The sequence below is a fragment of the Ptychodera flava genome, chromosome 7 (genome assembly GCF_041260155.1).
Source record: "Ptychodera flava strain L36383 chromosome 7, AS_Pfla_20210202, whole genome shotgun sequence".
In the NCBI taxonomy this organism is placed as follows: domain Eukaryota; kingdom Metazoa; phylum Hemichordata; class Enteropneusta; family Ptychoderidae; genus Ptychodera; species Ptychodera flava.
The window spans coordinates 7,914,791-7,932,093 of NC_091934.1; the positions used below are offsets into that span (position 1 = coordinate 7,914,791).

General features: G+C 37.7%; 1 protein-coding gene and 1 long non-coding RNA gene across 2 annotated transcripts; one reads left to right on the forward strand and one right to left on the reverse strand.

Annotated features, from left to right (window-relative positions):
* Nucleotides 1-6,915: 6,915 nt before the first annotated feature.
* On the forward strand, nucleotides 6,916-14,920 carry LOC139136689 (uncharacterized). The gene is made up of 2 exons (XR_011553226.1): nucleotides 6,916-7,042; nucleotides 14,768-14,920. It is a non-coding gene; the product is annotated as an uncharacterized lncRNA (long non-coding RNA).
* LOC139137742 (uncharacterized) lies at nucleotides 8,232-14,778 on the reverse strand. The gene is made up of 6 exons (XM_070706006.1): nucleotides 14,484-14,778; nucleotides 12,907-13,144; nucleotides 11,909-12,005; nucleotides 10,580-10,746; nucleotides 10,113-10,256; nucleotides 8,232-8,306 (listed from the first exon to the last, which is right to left on the reverse strand). Exons 2-6 carry the CDS (start codon nucleotides 12,991-12,993, stop codon nucleotides 8,232-8,234), a joined length of 570 nt encoding a protein of 189 aa, XP_070562107.1. The 5' UTR covers nucleotides 12,994-13,144; nucleotides 14,484-14,778.
* Nucleotides 14,921-17,303: the final 2,383 nt, after the last annotated feature.

Sequence of the window (17,303 nt, forward strand, 5' to 3'; positions counted from 1 at the left end):
AGGTTAAAATACGATCTAAATTTCCGATCATTTATATTCAACACATTTTGAGTTTCAAAACTTGATCTTTCAAGTCGAAAGTGACTTCGGAAATCGTCCAGCTCATACCTGGGAACAACATTTTCCACACCCTGTAATGCGCGGAAGACTTTACCTCCTGGCAAGAATTGGAAGTATCCCTGTAACAAAACCTTGGTTGGTACAGTTAATCAAAACAGTTGACGTGACATGGTAGAGTTGTTGAAAATAAACAGGCAAAATTTGCTAATCTGTTGCGAAATCTTTGATTTCCGGGTGTATTGTTGTTGTCGTTTGTTCCCCGGTAAGGAGCCCCATCGGCAACATCATGACCCCACTTCGGGCTCCCCGAGGAACACATTTGAACGCAGCCCTGGTGTCAGCTAAAACCAACACAGATCCACAAAATCCGCGGGTAAACAACTTATTAGAAAAAAGTTGAATCAATTTAAGAACATGACTCAGGTATTTATGGTTTTAAAAACTGCTGGTGACATCTCCACAACCACAGTCAGAAGATATGAGCATAGTATCGAACAAATGCGTGCAAAACTGCGTGCATGCGCAACCGTTATTAGCAGTTGCGCGAACTTGGTCCCTGCTCTTTATATCTGGTACATCAATGTGATTTAATCAGTAGATGCTTCTTTCGCACTTTTTGATATTACTCAAGAAAAATGATCGTTCAACGGTCGTTGACAGTCACTGACAAACATACTTCGTATATTGCAAAGGTATGGCTTATATGATGATGTTCACTTTCTACAATTCATTTGCGGTGCCCCAGTTCTGATAAGTTTTCAAACTAGCGGAAAAGCAAAATTCAAACGGTACGAGTTTAAAACATCGAAATTTTGATAATTGCCAAAAAAAATAAGACGGGGTCACAATAACAAAGTACAGAACAATCATATTAAAAGTCAAGTAACATCAGGGTTTGGTTTTTGAAATTACCGGTATAACAAATGCGGTAACCAGGCAGCATTACTGCATCCGGTTATTACATCCGTTGTCCGGTTATTGCACCCACAACGTATGGCAAAAGCTTTAAGACCTCCGACCGCCCAAAACACAAGCTCTGTGAATGCCAGACAACGACAATAAAATCACCGTATGTATTATTCAGAATTATTGCTATTCGTGTGACCGTCCAAAAACGGCCGCAGTGAGTGTATACGCTGCTATTGCTAAACAACGGGATTATGAATCGATATTGGCGTGATCAGTGAACAGAAATACCACACTGTGTATGGTCACAGTCGTTTGGGGAGCTGTTCAGCGCTGGGACTATTCGCCCCATAGACGAGTAGCAAGAAATACCCCAAGTCTGGAAACAGAATGGCTATAAAAACCACGCCATGTCACATTCCGTGTCCGATTTCACTGTGAAAATTAGCAAGTTCACCTATCATGCAACCGTCGATCGTTCCCTACCATTCTAAAAATTCATACCTGATACTTTATCTGATTCAAAAACGCTCGTTTCGTGTGATTTTCGGCCGAATTCGACGGACACCTCGCCAAAACCTAGGGGTGAGCAACATTCCGGTCACCTCGCGCTGAATGCTGGGTAGGCGGGACCGACGCCAATAAAGTAGCGGTGCCTTGATTGGCTACCTTTTGGGCCTGCGTAGTGGGCTTCATTGAGTGACCTCCTTTGCCAGGCCTTGTGCTTCGTCCCGGGGATGCGCTATATTATTGACAATAAGGGTCTTTCTGCAAAAAAATCGCTACGATATAAAACAGGTAAGTACATTTTTTATTTGCACTTTCTATCATACATTGCCGTGGGATAATGTTTACTTTTATTTTAATACGTATGTACATCATACAGCCAAGTTCAAACGTTGATTACCGTTTCCCTGGCGACACGACATGTGCGGAAGTCAGGCACTTAGCAGTGATATTGACAGATCTCACTCGAAATTTGCAGTCTTATCCTTCCGAACGATTTTATCATAGGTTACCAGCACCACCACAGTCTATTGCTCTATATTGTAAGAATGTAAACACTGAATATGTGCAGTGGAAATTGAATTTCGAATTCAAAATGCGATCAAAAACCCCGGTATTGTAACTGTACCACCGTATGTTGTGGACGAGGCAGTCGCAGAGAGCACATACCACTAAAGCTATTGATATAAATACCCTCATAACGTCAAGTGTTGATTATATAGCCGCGTTAATTATTACCACGTCCTTAATTATTAACTCACTAGTATGATAATCTTGGTCATTGTACTTGACCCCAGCATATGCACAACGTGATAACACAAGCATAATCTTAGAATTCAACTTGTTGAAAGTATCAAGCGTATCAGTTTCTAACTCCACGTTGAAAGCCATGAATTCAGAGCAGGAAAGAGCCCTAGAATTGGCCATGTGTGGTCATAGCTTTTTCCTGAGTGGTAGAGCGGGCACAGGGAAGACCCATACTGTGAGAGAAATAGTGAGATCTTTGAAGAGTGCTGGCAAAAAAGTAAGTGTAACGGGAACAACAGGACTCAGCAGTACGCATTATGAAGATGGTACAACAATCCACAGTTGGAGTGGCATGGGTGATGGACGCCATGGTAGACAGACCCTAGTGCAGTTTATTCAAGCAGATGAGAGGTACGCAAAATGTAAGAGAAGAATTAGTGATTCTGATTGTCTCATCATTGATGAAATTTCCATGATGAGCAAAAAACTTTTTGAAGATCTTGAATATGTGTGTAGAAAAGTAAGAGGCAATCAGTATTTGTTTGGTGGATTGCAAGTTATAATGGTGGGAGATTTCCGTCAGCTGCCACCTGTGCCAGATGTATTGACTGGTGACCATGGCCATTTCTGCTTTGAGAGTGAAAAATGGAAGTTGTGTATGGATCACACTGTCTTGCTTCAAAGTGTAGTTCGCCAAAAAGATGTGGCTCTGGCAAAAGCAGTTCAAGATTTAACAAATGGTGATTTGACTGAGTCAACACTGCAGCTTCTTCACAATTTAAAACGACCACTGACTGATGTGCCAGAGAGGAAAATAGTACATTTATTTGGAACAAATTTTGAAGTCGATTGTTTCAATGCCAGAAAGCTACTGGAGATGGATGGGGACCCCTGCAAGTACAAAGCTGAAGACAAAGGTGACAAACATATCCTTGGTCAATTTCCTGTTAAAGATGTCTTATATTTGAAAGTTGGGGCACCGGTAATGCTGACAAGGAATATTTCATCACAGCTGATAAATGGTTTAATCGGGGATGTTGTCAAACTTGGTGAATCTACATGTACTGTCAACTTTCAAAAATTAAATAGAACACACACATTTGAAAAGCTCAGTTTCACAAAATATGATCCTGCAAGCAATCTGTTACTCGCTGAACGCAAACAACTTCCACTCCGGCTCGCTTTCGCCATGACTGTACATAAATCTCAGGGAATGTCTCTTGAATATGTCAATATTCACTGTAATAAAATGTACCATCCAGGTCAACTTGCCGTTGCTGTAGGAAGAGCAACCTCTATTGATTGTACCTGTGTAACTGACTTAAGTAGGAAAATATGTGTTCCTTCAGTATCAAAAGTGCATCAGTTATAATGTACCTGGTAGCATCAACTGCGGAGATGACTTCTCTTGCTATAAAAGGCAGGCTGTATGTGCAGACCAATTGTCTCAAGACACAACTGAAACAACAAGTCAATGCAAACACATCTCTGAGACAGAATTTGGCATATTACAAGAAGGAAGTGAAGAGTTTGATTTGGCTGAACTTATGGCTATAGATGAATTGATATTACCATCTGTATTATCTTCCCAAGCTTTGACTGTGCTGTCTTTGCTTAAATTTGAAAATCCGGTCACAAAGGAAAAACTGGAAGAAAATTAGATTGTAGAAAAACTTGAACGGAGTGAAACACTCTACCAGAATTTTTTCACCAAATTGTGGATAAAAACTGAAGAAATCAGAAATGACACTATTAATGAGGTACCAACAACAACTAAGGAATTGAATGAGTATCGGTCAAAGCTGATATATTTTCACAAAAGCGAGTGTATATGTTTGCTTGTAAGAAGTTATTTTGTCGTAGCCCAAGTGGAAGACAGTACACTGTCGCCATGAAAATTGCCATGGAAATCAATAATCTGGTATTGAAAGAAAAAATCAAGGATACCAGTGCAGAGGAACCTGAATTAGAATCTGCTGTCACTCTTAATCTGTCTGATGAAGCCAAAGGTAATGTAAGATATATTGGTGGGATGTGCATCGCTAAGACAAAGTACAAGTTCATTGATAAAATCCGACATCACATGTACGATAGGAAGAAAACCACATTGGTCAAACAGTATGGTTGTCATGTAGATATGTTGGAAATGCTAGAGGCATCCTATTCCGAACTGATACAATCAACAAACTATCCAGAGAGTCTGCAGGCAACAGCTAGACGACAAAATATCAGGTCTGGATTGACAAACATCACTGATGATGCTTACAGTTTCTTTATGAAAGTTGAAGAATGCAGGGTACAAGCAGCGTCAAAACTCAAAGGAAAAGAAGATTCAAATTTATTGATGAAAATTGAAGAAAAAGTAATGAATGATGCAAACTTGTTTCAGCATTGGCTTAAACTTTTTCAACAACATTTGCCTCAAGACTCAAGTGCTGGTGTCGACATTGATGAACGCAAAGTCATTCAAGATGTTGTAGCAAATCTGTGTGATGAATCTGGTGCAATTAATGATCTGTACGTTACAGTTGTCACAAAGTATGCCAGAGTAACAAACAATCAAACAAGAAAAGACTTGCTCCATACATTTGAGAGAAAGAAAAAAATGGCTCACAGAAAGTCAGTTATGGAAAAGCAAGAGAAAAAGAAGGATCATGTTGACATAAGTTACATCAGAAGTGACAGGACATCAGGAAAGTGTGCATCACATTTGTTGTTGAGGGCTGCTGTGCTTTCAAATACACAGTACTTCTTACAATCATCATATAGTAAGAGTGACCTTCAGGTTTTATGCCAAGCATATGATGTTCATTACACATCCAGTCTACTAAACAAGTTTTGGAAGGAAGCTTACAGATGTTGTTCGGGACAGCAGTACCATGAAAACTCCAGGAGTTTTCGATGAAGGTACTTCATCATCTTCAGAAAAGTATACATTGATTACTACATGTGATGATCCTGCTGCAGTCAAGCCTAGTACATCAGCTGAAGGAACAACTTCACTCCAATCTCATACACCACTTAGCCATGCCACACGCCAAAAGCAACGTAGGCAGCCAACACACAGTGTATTCCAAGTAGAGACAGAAGATACAGGGAAACCATCACAGTCTCAAACACTGCAACATGTGAGAAACAGTACCGGTGATACTGCAGAATCATCCCTCTTCAGAACATCAACCACTTTTGCTGGGAGGAGTACTTCACAAAAAACATCAAAGAAAAGGAAAAGGAAAGCGCAGGAAGTACAATCACAGGATTCAGAAATGTGCATGGGTTGCCAGTCTGTTTCTGAAGAAGAGCAACAGTGGGTTTGCTGTGACAGTTGTGATGCCTGGTACCACCGTGAATGTGCAGGGCTCATTGATATCACAAAATGGAAAGCGATTGAGACATCACCATGGATTTGCCCAGATTGTGGAATCATGTAATATTTCAGCCATATAATGAGGTTAGATAATCGGATTGTGTTACATTTAAATGCTATTGTATGATTGCTTTTGCAATTGTTAATGCATTTTTCCCAAGTTACGGACAATAGGTGAAATTAATACAGAAAAAAAATGATTATTTACATAAATTTTATTCACCTTCTGGAAGGATTACAAATAGGTCTTACTTTCATGTCATAAGCAGGTCAGATGTATATGCCCCACAATTATTGACTGCATATGTATACACATACTTCTCTAAAACAAAGCTTGGGTGTTCTGACTCTGAATCATATTTTTCTCTCAGCGCCAACAATTATGACAGCTGTCACATGATATACCCTTATACACAATATGAGTTGTAAAAATCAGTGACTGAGCATATTTAAGTTAGAAGAAAAACACAAAAACTCTATCAAAAGTAACAAAAATATCACAAATGTCAAAAACTCTTGACACTGTCATATATCAGAATATATATATGTCAGTAATTTTGCCAAAAACAACATCGTTGAATCTGTGCTGTCATGAATTTCGAAAGGGTACAAAAGTGTTAACAGATCATCTACTGTATCAACATTTATTTACAGGTTTTAGCAATCACTGGGATTGAGTTCCCTTGTACACTAGCAAAATTGAATAAAATAATCATATTAAATAGATCATTATTGATCAGATCTCACTGTTTAAGTCCACATATACACTGACAGCACAGCAAAAAGTTATAAAGCTGACTCTAACTGACTTTCCAATATCGATCATTTCATTCCTGCAATGGGAAGCATTGATTGTCCTCATTAATTTATCACACTCAATTTCTCCGTTTCAGTGGCTGTGAAGTAGACAGTGCAAACGGAGTGGCACAGTTGTCACTGGTATTTGATTTCTGAGATTTTGTACTTTGCCCAAGAATTATACTGTTCATCGTATTGCAGTACTGAAGGTATGTTGGGTTGCAGTTTGATCCATTAAATTTGGCTCGCTGTTGACAAAATAAGTTTTCAACAATATCACTGTTTAGGCGAGCGGGAACAGTTGAGCCCATCTTTTGTGTGACTTTTTGGTAGCATAACTGCTTAAAGCCCATTAACAGTGATGCAATATCATCACGCGTTTGATAACTCATTAATGACGCCTCTTGTTCTTTCTTTGGTAAATTACTCTTCTTAATGTCTTCCTCCCATGCTGTAAACCAATTTAGAACTGCCTCATTCTGTTTCAGACGTTCATCGTCCCATGATGTGATTGGCCTTACATCCCTAAAGTTCTTTACAAGTATGCTTGTATTCTCCAGCAGTTCAATGGTGGACCCTAATCCTGTGTTGGTCGTACTGTGCTGGTAATCCTGAAATATTATTAGGATGGTGATGACTGTCTCCTATTATAATCAGGTAAGTGAGCATGGCTATAGAAGACATGTTTGGCTACACGTTTTACGTGAGCGTGAACACCTAGATTCTATGTCAGCGTTGGCGTACACGTTCACGTGCAAAAATCTGTGTGGCTATGCATTACGTGACGCATTCGTGTGGCAAGTCCAAGAAATGATTCTGCTCGGCTCGAGTTCCCGTAGTCTGTTTCTGCATCACAGAGACAGCTCAAAGGTAACCCGGTATGCCGCAAATCGACGAAGAAATTTCAGCATGAAAATCACGAAAATTCATGAATATCTTTGAGGATGTCTCTATCATATATCCGACTAACAATGTGCATGAATGATTCACAGTTTATATCATGTTTTGATACCTAAAGATGAAAATAAATTTACACGTTTACAAATTATGTGAAAACAGCGTATCCACGTAATTACCCATTGCTGTCTCCATGTACGTGGAGAACATATGCACAAGTCCACGACATCATCACAGAAATTTGTAACGTTGCGCATTCACGTTCACGTAAAACGTGTAGCCAATTTGCCAAACCTGTCAAATAATCATTAACATACAAAGATTGGCAAAGCTTTGAATCCATTCAAGTTGTTTCTTTCATGTTTTAAAAATTTTTCCTGTGTGGCTCCTGTTTCACTTTTTCATATGTGACAGAAAATCTTTTGGTTTTTATCTTAAACATTAGCCATAGGCTTCAAGGGTATTCCAAAGAAAAAATTTGCTCTATTTAAAAAATAAATAAATAATTTGACATTTTAAATAAAATATGGCTTTTTGCTCAGCTAATACCAAGATATGTTAGTGATTTCAAGTTAATTCAGGGTAATAAATACTTCAGACATACAATAACAGTTATGACTACTTGTACCTTCATTAATGACAACATATCCACATCAAGGACCTGTTCCGCTAATTTGTTTCTCATCTTTTGCTGCGGATTTGGAAACAGATGTTCATCCGTTAGTCGTCTATGGACTCTAACACTGTTATTCCTTTGGTCCCATTGGTATGCTCTGATCCAATGCTCCCAAGTAATGTAATTCCCTTTGTGTTTAAGCTGTCTGACATGGAAATTGGCAAACCCACTTTTTAGGAGATTGTTCCTTATCTTCTTAAAGATATGCTGAAAGAAAAATTATTGTTGTTATTTTATTGTTTTGTTGCAAATTTAAACTTACATTAAGAATAATCATAATGTGATGATTGTAAAGATTTTGTAGTTACTTGCCAAGCTAGATGACTTGTAGAGAACTTTTATAGGGTGCTAGAAAAGGGCATGAAATATTGTAAATTCTATTTTATTTGTGGCGTTGTGTCAACTCCTAAATGCCAGGTTATCAGAGTTTTACTAAAATTGGTGAGTTCAAAGATACATAAGCAGGCAAACAACAACATAGTTTACAACATGTACAAATAATTATATCATATAAGTTTGATCTTAATTTCTCTAACCAGGCAAAGACTTGACAACTGATGACCAGTAATTCAGCATTTTTCATAAAATAGACAACACCTAAATAAAAGTCTAATTTTAAATGACACCATGTATATAAAACTTTTAGTGTCTTGTAAAGCACAACAAAACAAGTCATCGTTGATGACACAGTCCCCACTTGTTAATGGGTACTTTGATTACATGTCCTAAGAGGATAGAGTCCTCTTCATTAATTGAGACATGCCCAAGTTTTGGCTAAGGACACGAAAAAATTGTAACAAAATGGCTGCCATGCAGCCATATTGGATCATATCAAGAAACAAATTGACATACATATGTATGACATAGGTTAATGTCCTTGTACCAACTTTGAATAAAATCGGTTAAGATATGCCTTAGAGTATTATGGCCCTCGACAGGAAAAAATCGTAATAAAATGGCCGCAAGGCAGCCATATTGGATCGTATCACATAACAAATTGACATGCATATGTATGACATTAGTCAATCTCCTTGTACCAACTTTGAATAAAATCCGTTGAAACATGTCTGAGTTATTGCTCTGTACATGAAAATATCGTAATAAAATGGCTGCCTAGCGGCCATATTGGATCGTACACATAACAAATTGACGTACATATGTAAGACATAGGTCAATGTCCTTGTACCAACTTTGAATAAAATCTGTTGAGATTTGCCTGAGTTATGCCTCTGCATATGAAAAAATCGTAATAAAATGGCCCACAGCAGCCATATTGGATTGTATCACAAAACAAATTGACATGCATATCTATGACATTGGTCAATGTCCTTGTACCAACTTTGAATAAAATCGGTTAAAACATGTCTGAGTTATGGCACTGTATATGAAAATATTGTAATAAAATGGCCGCCTGGCGGCCATATTGGATCGTATCACAAAACAAATCAACATGCATATCTATGACATTGATCAATGTCCTTGTACCAACGTTTGATAAAATCGGTTGAAACATGTCTGAGTTATGGCTCTGTACATGAAAAAATCGTAATAAAATGGCCGCCTGGCGGCCATATTGGATTGTATCACAAAACAAATGGATGTGCATATCTATGACATTGGTCAATGTCCTTGTACCAACTTTGAATAAAATCGGTTGAAACATGTCTGAGTTATGGCTCTGTACATGAAAAAATCGTAATAAAATGGCCGCCTGGCGGCCATATTGGATTGTATCACACAACAAATTGATGTGCATATCTATGACATTGGTCAATGTCCTTGTACCAACTTTGAATAAAATCGGTTAAAACATGTCTGAGTTATGGCTCTGTACATGAAAAAATCGTAATAAAATGGCCGCCTGGCGGCCATATTGGATCGTATCACAAAACAAATCGACGTGCATCTGTATGACATATGAAGTAATCCTTGTACCAAGTTTGAATGAAATTGCTTCTTGCATCTCTGAGATATCTGCGTGAACGGACGGACGCACGCACGCACGCACGCACGCACACACGCACGGACATGACCAAACCTATAAGTCCCCCCGGACGGTGTCCGTGGGGACTAACAAGAATGTAAACCCTGAGATATGTAAATTTGACATATGTAAAGTGCTGTATCAAATTCTCCTATATGCATGAAACTTACAGATGGGTCCATTATAAAGATGACCTTCTGAAGAGGATTGAACAAATTTGGCATCATGAAAGCCTCATGTCTCGGATTACCATCAAAGTGCATCTTTATAAATGAACGGTTACTACTGGAACCATCCATACAGGCATACTGGACCTGTTTGAAAAACAAAAGTGACAAAAATAATATTTTTGAAAATGTCAACAAGACCGTCAAAATGTAACACCAGTGCATAAATAAACAAATACCATTAAGTGTTTTAAACCATGTAGGCAAAAATAACATTTTGAGTGGTAACAGTATCAATGCAAGTGTTGTATCCAGGAAAGCTTGAGAGAGAGGTGTTCAGTGTTTTTAATATGACATTTTAAGGCTGCAATAGTACAACAAGTCATTCTAAACATATCTTAAACATCTCAGAATTAATGTAACAAAAATTGAAAACCTGTTTTGAAAATAATTGAAACATTAATCCCTACCTGGAACCCCCAGCTAGATAGGACTGACACAGCTTTCCAGAAAATATTTGTTAGCTGTAGAGCAGTAGCCTCTTTGGTTGGATAATGAGCTATAGGAAATCTAAACCCATTTCCTGCAAGGTAGACTAGTTGGAGGACATGTGTTGCAAGCTGTGGTTCCTTTTTACCTGCAATACAATAAGCAAAACATTCAATGTTTTGTTTGTTTTGTGTATATATATATATATATATATATATATATATAAAACACGAAATAACTTCAAAGTAATGATATCTGTTACTTAAGTTTCACGCATCTCTGCAATGATCAGACAGATGAGCATTGAGTACTATAATTTCTCAAGAGGACGTATGTATACTTTATATTTAGAGGTTATTACCCAATATCGCCTGTTCCTGTGTTGTATCAGCATGAGTGTCATTTGTGCTGCGTCAGACACAAGACAAAGTCGAGTGTCTGATGCAGCACAAATGACACGAATGCTGATACGACACAAGGAACAGGCGACATTTGGTAATAAACAATTTATCATATACCAATGCCCATAATTTAATCATACAACGAAAACCCTAAAATTTTGATGCTTTACTTAATTACGCCTTGCGCATGCACGTGACATTGCTGTCACGCCACGCGCTCACTTCCTGTTCGGGGAGACCGTGCATAGTGCCGGCGCCGTGCGAACGGTAGAATGTTTGCTAGAACTTGACCAAAAAAAAATACCATGGGAAAACATTTCAAGATTCAATGTGTTATTTCCGTATTTTGCAACCACAAATACCCGTGTTCCTCGAAGCCCTTCAAGTTTTTACATCGGCGACATCGCTTCGCAGGCAGGGAGCGGCAGCCACTTTGTTGTTTACGTTGTTTACCAACAAACTACTAATATACGATAGTTCGGGAAAACTCTTATTAAACCAGTGACGTTCATCGTGCATATCTCGACGTTTACCGTGAAATATCACGGCTGATATTTTACGGTGAACGTCACTAGGATGTAGCAATATGGGCATGGGTATATGATAAATATATATATCACATCTGTTCTTATCCCTAACAAATATATTTAAGTCCAGATTAGAATTCAATTTTCAACAGTAAAATAATGATTGTAGACATAAGAGAAGTATTGAGAAGCTAAATACTTGGCATTTCATCATGCTGTAGTGAATTGCAAATAAAGCATATATCTATGAAGAAAAAAGTATGAAATGATAACAGAAATTTACATATACATGTACTGCACCTTTTAACTAGTTTGAAAAATGGCAATTCTATGCTGAAATTGTACAATGTAGTTATTTTACAATACAGTACAAACTGCATACCTTTCAAGAGTAAGTCAAACACTTGATTGTCACTTCCATTGTCTACAAAACCAACCAGCTTCCATTTACCATCACGTTTGCTGATGTGCAAATCCTCCTTCAAAGAAAAAAACATGTGATAGACAAATTACTTCTCTCTTTAAAGTCCAAGTCACATCAGTTTCTGTTTATTTTTTCAACACTTTTCTGTTTTTTATATCAACTCCATATTCACATTCTACTTATCATAGCATTATGAATTGCCAAGTATTTTGCATCTAAACATTGTCATTTTGTGCGCAATCAGCAATATTACTATTGAAGATACTGTAATTCATTGTTTTACAATAACAATGACCATTACCCATGTAAAGGCTCAGCTGACATTAAAAAGACTGGGCATTCCACCATGCTCTTTGGGAAAAGAATGGAAAATTGGAGTTGACAAACAGGATGAAAACAGTGGAAAAACCCACAAGTCAGTATTGCTGGCATTGGAATGGACAGTGATAATCATTACGGGGACAGCCTTTTTTACAATGCATTATTTTATAAGATGATCCTTTAACGGGAATGGGATGGGTAATGTAGATGGTATATGACAAATAGAAAAAAATGCTGTTGAACATTCTTAAAGAGAAAGTAGATAGAAAATTTTCAAATTTTTACATGATATCTCTTCTCTATGTCAATGTTTTTTTTTTGCTCCACTTTATAAAACATGCTTAAATGTATATGGTATAGAGCATATGCTGAATATCACGTTAATAATGTACAAATGGCATTCTTTTTAGTCTTTACTAGAATAAACGATAGCAGTGCACAGTACACATGTACATGCAGTGACAAACATTGGAAATTTCAACGTAATTGAAGGAGAAAGTAAAGTAAACTTGATATACAGATCCAAAAAGTGGACAAACTCATCAAATTTCTATCTAAAGTCCCTTTTATATACTATATCAACACTGTGTGTAATGTATGGTAAGCCATAAAAGTCGTTCAACATGATTGACTACCTGGATTGACATCTCATCAAAGATGATACCACCAGTCCAAGAGTCTTCTTTTCCATGTTTTTTGGCTTCAATATGCATCCAATGCATTACATCTCTGTTGAAATCAGCCTCTTGTTTGATACTGTGTTTGTAGTACCGAAGTAAACGACCAGTTGGTAAAACCAAAAATCCACTTTCTCTGAGATCATTGTATGCTTGTGGGCTTCTGGCCCACAGTGTCAGACAAAGCTGAATTATGCTGTAAATGAAAAGAATAACAGTTTGAAATAAATATTCCTTGTGTACTGTTGTATCTGCTTCCATGTACAACATGCAAATTTGTGATAAGAAAACAAATACATGCTCAGCCTTTTTTTTTCTTTCATTTGTACATGCTGATTTGTTTGTCATATGTTTACTCCTCTGTGCTTGAGAAATTACAATAATTTTTGAAAGACATAATGTATGGCGTATATTGACAAAGTTTGTGTACATGCTTGAATTGGTAGAGCTGTGATGATTTTGTATTAAAGGGAGGGGGGGTCTTCTGAATTGTTCTCAATGGTTTCCAGGGACCCCTAAGATCAATGTAAACACTGTATCTAGGGTACGTTGGCAATTGAGGAAATTATAACATGTTGACGTGATGCATCTCGATATAACGCATGAAATACATTGTTTGTGAACAAGAAAGTCACACACGCGCAGTTCCAACTGCCCCTCCCTTTAATCATATTAGAGTTAAATAACCAAACAATAGTGTTAAACATGAAACAAGTAATAGGGGATGACTTTGGTAATGAAAGTTTTGCTGAACCTCATGCATTAAGTTACATGCATTAAGCAAAAGGGGATTGCTACAATACCGTGGATGCCACTTTCTCTTCCGTACATCATTTTCACAGAGATTTTCTTTCTGTGATTCTAGAAGGAGCTCAATTTTCATTATCTCTAGCCATATCACCAATTTTGTTTTTCAGTTTGTCCCATAAGCTGTTAAGGTCATCCTTATCATTTTCATCAAGATCAAGAAAACTGTCACTATCATTGTGTGAGCAAGACTGATCTTTTGTAAGGCTTCTCCATGCAGTTTGTGTACATTTTCTGCAATAGGTAGCAGTTTTGGTGAAAGACAATACACCCTCACATGTAGGACTCCTCAACCTAAATTCTGCATCACTACTGTCTACTTTACTCCACTTCTCACACATTGTGTCATCTCTGAGAACATTTTCTTTACCACGACACACACGCAGCTGACTTATCAGAGTCAGAACATTGGTAATGGACTGTGATGTGAATTCAACGTGTGGAGTTATTCCTGCTGAATGCAGGTTGACTTGAACCCCTGAAACTTTCACTATTATATGTCCATCAGCTTTGATATTCACCTCTCTTGTGACTCTGTGGCCATTACAGATATCACCAGTGAAATGTACCAAAGTTATAGCTGTACTTGTGGACTTCACAACATGATAAAATGTTGGGATGTACTTTTCTATCTGTTCAAAAGTCAAAGTGCAGCCTCTTTCCCTGCAAACTTTTTTCTTTAAGCCCTTATAAACTTTGGAAAACTTTTTATCAGTCTTCTTGTTTACCCGTCTTATTCCACTAAATGCACTTCCAACCAGCCGACCAATCATGTTACAGGAAATTGTCCTTCCAGTAGAATTCTTGAAGTCTTGGCTGATGTCATTTGCATTTAGAAGGTCACCCCAACCTTCAACAAAGTCATATGAAGACCTCATCCTGTAAATTAATGAATTTTGTATTATTTACGATAAAAATGAATAGTCATCTTGGAAAACAATAACTAGCTTGAAAATATTGTTGAAGATATAAACTCACATGAGTAATACATCTTTATTTTTATATTTTTCAGCTTAGATGAATCACTACCACTATGGACTATGAAGAGACATGCTATCGTAATGGAATGTTTTATTTCTATTGAACATGGGAACAGTTTTGTTTTTGTGGCTTAATGTAATTGTTTCTTATAATTGTAAATAAATGTTTATTAGTAATGTACAAATGGTGTATGGTGCTTTCATTTTGAGAGACTGCGACTCAATATTGAACTTTATAATGAACAATCAATTTAAGGGCTGCAGATGCACATTTTGTGAAACTATTCTTTCTTGGTCTTCTCACTAAATTATGTTCAAATGTTCTGTTTCAGCTTATCAGGATAGACCAAATATACATAAAGTGTGCAGTTATCCTTACACAAAAATGTTTGATGAATGGCTGTTAATCTTTTAGTAAAACAAAAGCCAAATACCAAATGCGGAAATAACTGCAATTATTCAGTTTTGTTTTACTGGCCAATTAAGTATGACCTTTTGGGCAAATTTTTGAACCAATTCCTACAATTTTGTGGGAAAGCAGACAGATTTTACATCTTCTGAGGCTCAGGTTGGTTTGTTATTTGATTCAACATTTTATGAATTGCCCTAATGTGAATTCAATTTTAAAAAATATTGGTTCAGTTATTAAAAAGTTGTAAATTGAGTAAACATTAAATTAACAAATGCCTTTTAAGTTGTTACTTCTTTAACCCCCCCCCCCTTGGGCCTTAGGAAAAATTTGCAGGGACTCAGGCCTATATAGACACAAAAAATAAAAATCTCATTTCATCCAACAGCCTTTTATCTCAGTGTGAACCATTTAAAGTGTGTGTAATTTGTATTTCTGATGAAGTACATCATATTGGTTTTGTTCAATGCAAGGGCCATGACGTCACAATTCCTATGTCTTGAACATGCTGTCCCCAGATGAACTGTGGTAATTAACATGAACACAGAGTCAGTTCACTTTTTTCTGTTTTTGGTCGCTCACTTCAGCCACAAAAGTTTGAGTGAATATTTTTTCATACATTTTTTATGAAAAATAATGGTAAATATTTCAAAATAATACATTACCATGATACAAAGCCCTCTTCTTCCGTCATTTTGATGAGTATCAGATACCAGACATCGAACAAAACAACAACACGTCACCGGTAATGTATCGAACAGAAATGCCAACGGTCAAAAAACCCTTCAACCACTAATTTCACCGTTAGTCAAAGCTGTCCAATCGACATCAGCCATACAAAAATATATTAGCATAATGCTGTGACGTCGGCGCCGCTTAACCAATTTTAAGTGTAGGGTGGCAGGAATGTTGCCCACGCTTATGTTTTGGCTCTGCATCTTTCGACCTCGGCCGAAAATCACACGAAAACTCATATCTGATACTTATCTGCTTCAACAATGCTTATTTCTTATGATTTTCCGCCGAGTTCGGAAGACACATCGCCAAGTTATACTTGTGAGCAACATTCAAGTCACCCCATATGGATAGGCGGCGCCACCGTCAATAAAGTAGGGGTGCCCAGCATTCAGCGCGAGGTGACCGGAATGTTGCTCACCCCTAGGTTTTGGCGAGGTGTCCGTCGAATTCGGCCGAAAATCACACGAAACGAGCGTTTTTGAATCAGATAAAGTATCAGGTATGAATTTTTAGAATGGTAGGGAACGATCGACGGTTGCATGATAGGTGAACTTGCTAATTTTCACAGTGAAATCGGACACGGAATGTGACATGGCGTGGTTTTTATAGCCATTCTGTTTCCAGACTTGGGGTATTTCTTGCTACTCGTCTATGGGGCGAATAGTCCCAGCGCTGAACAGCTCCCCAAACGACTGTGGTATGGTTTTGCTTACGAGCCGTTAGCGCTGGCGAGTGACCGGATATGACGTATTGATATCGAAGACAAGCCTGAACGTAGTTGACATAGCAACAACAAAAGAACAAAGAACGAGTTCTACACCGCTCAACACAGATCGCATACTACGACTACTTTGACAGTGTACTCACCACGCATATTCAACATTGCAGAAGAAACTGTTTCAACTTTTCTCATAATCAGAGTGTGTATCTCATCATTATTACAAACGACTAGTGCATCTTTTTACAAGAATGGCCAGCGCTGACGAAAAAGATTTCATCAAATACGTGGGCATAGATGACCCAGTGTCGAATATCAATGCGCTCGCATGTTTACTTGCGGTAAGAACACTTCATCAACTACCAGATCCTGATAACTGCATGATACAGTTAGTACTGTGAGAATCAATGACGAGATTGGTTGAAACGGGTTGGACATTTGCATACAGGATTTTTGTTAATGTTTCAAATAGGTAGAACAGACTCTATATCGGCCAGACAGAGTAATTTGCTGCAACGACAATGGGTTGGCTTCTATACACACTGCTGTTTATGCAGGTTCCGATTTAAATCTTTGAAAATTCAACACAAAGCCTTTAACGCGGCTCGCATTGTCATTAATCTTTAATTTCATCTTTGACGTTGTTAGCCTGGAAGTTTGGTGTACGAAGGTCTGGTCAAGGTCAAGTCACAGCATGGAGGAC